This window comes from Habropoda laboriosa, unplaced genomic scaffold (assembly GCF_001263275.1).
Source record: "Habropoda laboriosa isolate 0110345459 unplaced genomic scaffold, ASM126327v1 scaffold212, whole genome shotgun sequence".
Lineage (NCBI taxonomy): Eukaryota > Metazoa > Arthropoda > Insecta > Hymenoptera > Apidae > Habropoda > Habropoda laboriosa.
In genome coordinates this window covers 4,401,374-4,407,538 of record NW_017100509.1, presented here as the reverse complement: position 1 = coordinate 4,407,538, position 6,165 = coordinate 4,401,374, and the positions used below count along the sequence as shown (strand labels likewise).

At 27.4% G+C, this 6,165-nt stretch overlaps 1 protein-coding gene across 1 annotated transcript; it reads left to right on the top strand.

Annotated features, from left to right (window-relative positions):
• Positions 1–435: 435 nt before the first annotated feature.
• On the top strand, positions 436–4,920 carry LOC108576236 (GRAM domain-containing protein 1B-like). Its single transcript, XM_017939194.1, has 14 exons — positions 436–514; positions 598–684; positions 743–1,037; positions 1,143–1,335; positions 1,482–1,762; positions 2,075–2,227; positions 2,389–2,539; positions 3,205–3,363; positions 3,502–3,623; positions 3,749–3,941; positions 4,014–4,244; positions 4,351–4,504; positions 4,584–4,704; positions 4,789–4,920. The coding sequence occupies exons 2-14, from the start codon at positions 638–640 to the stop codon at positions 4,918–4,920; spliced, it is 2,232 nt and encodes a 743-aa protein (XP_017794683.1). The 5' UTR covers positions 436–514; positions 598–637.
• The last annotated feature ends 1,245 nt before the right edge of the window (positions 4,921–6,165 follow it).

Sequence of the window (6,165 nt, the reverse complement as noted above, 5' to 3'; positions counted from 1 at the left end):
TACATTGTAACTATCACTATACTGTTTGAAATGTACATTAAGTTAAGAAAAGGAAGATAATGTTACATTTATAAAATTTATGCAGATATTTTTAAAAACTTTAACTATTTAATGTAGTTTTATATTACTAAATGTTATTCAAATTAACAAGTGTACCAAAGTTATATTCGTATTAATCTTTTGAAAATTTTGATCCACATCAGTTAACCGGAAAGAAGGATGTCATTTCAATATGGTGGAACGATTTTGAAGTGCTCATTATTTTTTGTTTCGTTTTAAACAATAGTATGAATTGATATAAATTTTGATAAGGTGCGGACTTGATGATTAACGAAAAGCGTAATAGCACCATAAAATTGTATAAATATCAATGATTGACGTGTACTCCATAATAGTTCACGTTTTTACTTGAAATGGATTGTCATTACTACAACGATTATAAAGTTTGTGAAAATTGCATGTACGCTGTGTTTTCAAAATGTATTAACAATAAAAATAGTGCATTATACTATTGGTAACTATTATCGAACATTGTAATAATATAACAGTTTGGTGTAAATTGTTGTATAGTATTGTAAAATTGTGACAAGTTCACAGATTCATCAAACAAAATTTACGAGCGCATTGTGTAAATATTATGTATTCTGAAATGGATTCTGCTCCAAAATATTCAACTACAAATATGTTAAGACAGCTGTTTCAGCACATTTTCAGTTAAGTCATTTGCAATATTGTTTGTTAGGAATAAGTCAGTGGAAGATTTGTTAATATCTAGTCGTGAAGTTATGACTAATGTAAGCTCCACTGGTTTGGAAAATCAAAATTCAACAACAAATATAGGAAATGGTATATCAGATAATATTCAAGAAACATTGAGTGGAGGAAGTGGAGAACGTTGTAGTCCAGTTTCTAGCCCAAATTTATCTCCACGTCCTAGTCCAAAAGTGCGTAATAAACGAGATCACTCCAAAACAAATTCTGATTCAAACACCAAAGAATCTAATAGTATGAACAAATTGGATGAACATCAGTTACATGTAAGATTAATGTTAAAATACCTTAGTTTTACAAAATTTTCTTTTAAAATTTTATTGTAACATAATTTTATATTTCATACCTACAACATGATATAATAACAACAGGATATAGCAAACAAATCATCAGATTCTTCTCAAGCTGTGAAAAGTCTTCATGATGGAAAAAAAGAAACACGTAGTAGTGAACGAAATAAGAAGAAGTCTTGGTATAATGTTTTATATCCATCTTATAAATCTAGATCTGATGATTTTAAGCGAATATTTAAAGATGTACCAGATGATGAAAGATTAGTTGTTGGTAAATAATTCTTTTTTTATATACTTATATGTTGATATGATTTTATTATATACCATTAAGTTTACTATATAATAAAATGTTTAATGATGATTAATAATATTCTATACTATTTTAATAGTAAGTATAACAGAATGTATAATGTCTAGATTATTCATGTGCACTACAGCGTGAAATATTAGTTCATGGAAGACTTTATGTTTCTCAAAATTATGTATGTTTTTATGCAAATATCTTCAGTTGGGAAACTGTAGTATCTTTACGCTGGAAGGATGTTACATCTATTACCAAAGAAAAAACTGCACTTGTTATTCCAAATGCAATTTTAATATGCACTGCCAATGATAAGTTTTTTTTAACATCTTTTGGTGCAAGGGATAAAACATATGTGATGTTATTTCGTGTGTGGCAAAATGCTCTTATTGGTAAGGTATGAAAATTATATAAATATTTATGACATTACAGAACATTCATTTAAATTATTTTCATATAAAATTATATGAAATCCAACAGGTATTTTTTAATTAAACATGTAAATGTTTAATTATCTAAATTAAGGATTGATTATAATAGTTGTAAAATGATTAAAATTATCGATATTTGTGTATTAAACTTACCTTTTATGCTGTTATTCAATGTCTATGCATTGTTAATGTATAATATAGGGTTTAATTACAATTTATTTTATTCATTACATATTATGTTCAGATTATGTTTCTGAAAATAACATTTCGTGTTTTAGCCAATGAATGCACCTGAAATGTGGCAACTTGTACATTCTTGTTATGGAGATGAATTGGGTTTAACATCTGATGATGAAGATTATGTTCCACCATTACCTCCAGCTGATGAAGAAAAGTTATCAACAAGATTATCTGTAGAATCGTTCTCAGAGGTAAATTGTAATATGACCTTATTAAAAAAGCAGTTTAAAAATATTAAACGAATTTATTACAAAATTGTTAATTTGATTGCAATCAACATATGATGTTTCTAGTTCCCAATATCTTATATTTGTATTAATTCCATCTTTTTGTCTTGTACTTTAAATTAAAGGTAGAAGGTAGTAATGTGGAACACTCTGTAATGGGAGCAGATGTAATTACTGAAACAAAACCAGATGTTCATCATTTGCCTAGACCAGATCCTATTATTGATGCAACAGATCTGAGTGATACAACAGAAAGTGAAGCTGAAAAGCATGCAAGTAGGTTTTAAAATTATGTTAGAATTTAATGTAATCTATTTGATTATAATACACTGCACTTCATAACTATACAACTATTCAAAAGTTTCTGATTTTTATATATTACAAACAAATTTAAATAAAAACAATAGTGCAATAATTGTTGCATGGCTTGGATGTTTTACTGACTTAAATACTCTGGATTTTGAATGACTGAAACATCAATTCATGTTTATTAATAGAATCGTGTATCACAATTTTTGTTTATTACTATTTCAAAATTATATTGTTGTGTCTAGAATGTCTATACAAAACACAAATTACTATGGAAAAAAATTATTTCCATTACTACTTACCTTTAACTTTTAATTAATTACATTACAATATTCTGTTACAAATCTAAAAACTACACATCTTATAATTAGAAATAAAACTTTGCTATACTCATATGATTCTTGTTTATATTTAAAATGATTTGAATATGCTTTTAATGTTTAAATTTATACTTTTGAAATATACAAGCACATAGGTATAAAAATGGTTATAATAAATTATTTATAACATAATTTTCGCTAGAAGTATATGTTCAATTACTTATATTTTATTACAATTTTGAAAGCTATATTTGATTAAAAAAATTCATTTTATATGTTATTTTATGATATATTCAATCGTTGTGATTTCAGTAAAACCAAGTGTTCGAAGCAGTATACTATGCACTTCACCACATGAAGGTCGCCAAATAAGCAAGGCTACATTTCCTGTTCATATTGATCAATTATTTACTTTGTTATTTACAAATTCAAAATTTTTCTTAGATTTCCAAACTGCTCGAAAAACTACTGGTAAGGCAGAGTATTTCACATTTTTACTTACAAGAAAAATATTATTTAAATAAATAAAAATAGTTCTATGGTATAGTTATTATTAATACAAAAAATAACTTGAAAACATTGTACCAATAAATGTTTTCATTGTTTTAGATTTAGTACAATCAGCATGGACACAAAATGAGCAAACTGGTCAGAAAGTTAGAAATTTATCATTTACAATAGCACTGTCTCAAGCTATTGGACCAAGAACTTGTCATGTTTCAGAAACTCAGGTTACTTTCGTTAAATTACTACTAATGAATCATATATAAACTTTCGATTACTCTCAGATTTACTAATTATCTGATAAATATAAATTCTTATTCATATACAAAACTAATTTAGGATATATTTTTAGATAATGGTACCGTGTAGCAGACCAGGACATTTATACAGTATCGATGTAGAAAGCGTAAATGGTGGTATTCCGTATGCAGATTCGTTTTCCGTATCAATTCATTATTGTATTACCAGCATTTCTGAAAATGAAACAAGTATCGCAATTTATGCTCAAATAAAGTATAAAAAGAATGTATGGGGTTTTGTAAAAAGTAAGAATTTATGGCATGTGTTTTTTTTTTAATTTATAAGTGGTAATTATATATTTTAAACAATAATAACAGGCGTTATTGAGAAAAATTGTTGGGCTGGCTTAGATGAATATTTTACGAGTTTAATAAAAGCATTAACTATAGAATGTGAAGAAAGTAGTGGAAGTGGAGGAATAAAGAGGAAAACAAGAAGAAGACGTCGTGCTACGGGCCCTGGTATTTCTCTACAAACTCTTTCCTCAGATCACACATCCCCCACTTTACAAAATTCTTTGAATTTACCACATATTAATGATAACACTGGTATGAAATCAATGGTATAATATTCTACTGAGATAGAATATATAAGTTTACAAGTTAGTGGTACTTACAACTTAAAAGTTGCAGCACACATATTTTATATTTACAGTTTCTGGAACTCGGGGTGATTCCAACATGATAATTAGTTCAATACTTTTGATTGCTGTCTTGTGTTTGATGGTAATTAATGGTTTGTTATATTATAAACTATGGGGTTTAGAAGAAGCTGCAGCTTATACCATTATGGATTTGCATGTATTAAAGTATGTATTATATATCTAATATTCAATGATATATTACTATTTAAAAATGCTGTTATATTTAAAATTATTTATTTTATAGAAATACACCAAAGACTGAAGAAGATTGGATTCACTTGTTGCAACAGCAAGAAAGTTTGCATAATGTAGAAATGAGAAAATGGCAAAGGGTATTACATACAGCTGCACAATTACTTAGACAAGTAAAACGTTTATTTTATCTTTACAAAATTATAATAATATAATAGTGCACAAAGTAAATCCTTTTTTGAATTTTGATTTTAAAGACAGAAGAATCACTAACAGAACTACAAATGAGTATTCACCCTACTGCAACAGAAAAAATGTTTTCTGTTTTAAAACCAAGTTTAAAGAGCTTTAATTCACGTACAGAAGAGCGAAGTCATTCAGAAATGTAAAAAGATATGTAAAATATTTGGGTAATAATAATGTGAGTATTATAATACAATACATCATTAAGAATCATGATTCTCGTAAACTTTAAGTGTACTTAACAACAAAAATGTTATACTAATTATTATTGTACTTGCATATAACTTATAATTAGGTATACAAGTGCGCTGTGATGATGATGATGATGATGATTGTTGATAACTCCAAATGCGCAACAACATGCATGCAAACTATTAATGGTCGATAAAAATGTAATTTAAATTCATTCGTTTTTATTGTTTTGAATATTTGTAGTATATTAAATGTAATTTTTTTTCGTATGGTTAAAATTAAGTTACTATTAAGTTAAGCTAAGTTACATTTTTAATATATTCTTTATATAATCACACACCCAAACATACAGGGTGCTCCGTAACTGGTGGTATAACTCTGGAGGGAGTGATTCAACATGAAAAAATATACCTAAATTATAGAATAAATTTTTTTCATAAAAGACAGTTTTCGAGAAAATTGAATTTAACTATTCGCTATAAACTGTTGCTTTCCGCTCATATGTATTTCGCAATGAAATAGTCTACGCAGAAGAGAGTATAAGTAAATCTTCTACAACTACAAGAAAGAATCGCACAGGCTTTTAAATAATTAAAACGTTCAAATAAAATATCATTAGTCCATAATTTTCTGATTCAAAGAGCAAGGATTTGTAAGTGTTAATAGGGACTTCACTTTCAACAATTCGTTCAGTAATGTAAATTCAAATTAAGGAAATCGTTAATAAATGTATTATGAGTACTTATTATAACATTGGCATCACTTATTAGTACAAACATAAGGCCGAGAGATAGTTAAATACACGTATATACAACGATTTAAATATTTAAATTTAATTTTTTCAAAACCTAAATTTTTTATAAACAAATTTTATTCTATATTTTCGATTTATTTTTTCACCCCTTATTAAAATGGCCCCTTTCACGGTTGCATCACCAGTTACAAAACATCCTATATATGAATATGCAATGAGTTGCATCAAATCGTACCAGACAGTAACGCGTGGTGGTGGTTTTGTTTGAAATGGCGTGCGATGCCCGAAAATAATCATTCTGATACCAATCGTCCAACAGTTCGCATAGAAACAGCTGCGACTTTATGTGGTACATATTGCTGAATTGGTAACTGATATACCGACATTTTAGTTCATATTATGCCCGTTACTCTTCACAAAGAATGGTTTTTGAATTATATGCTTA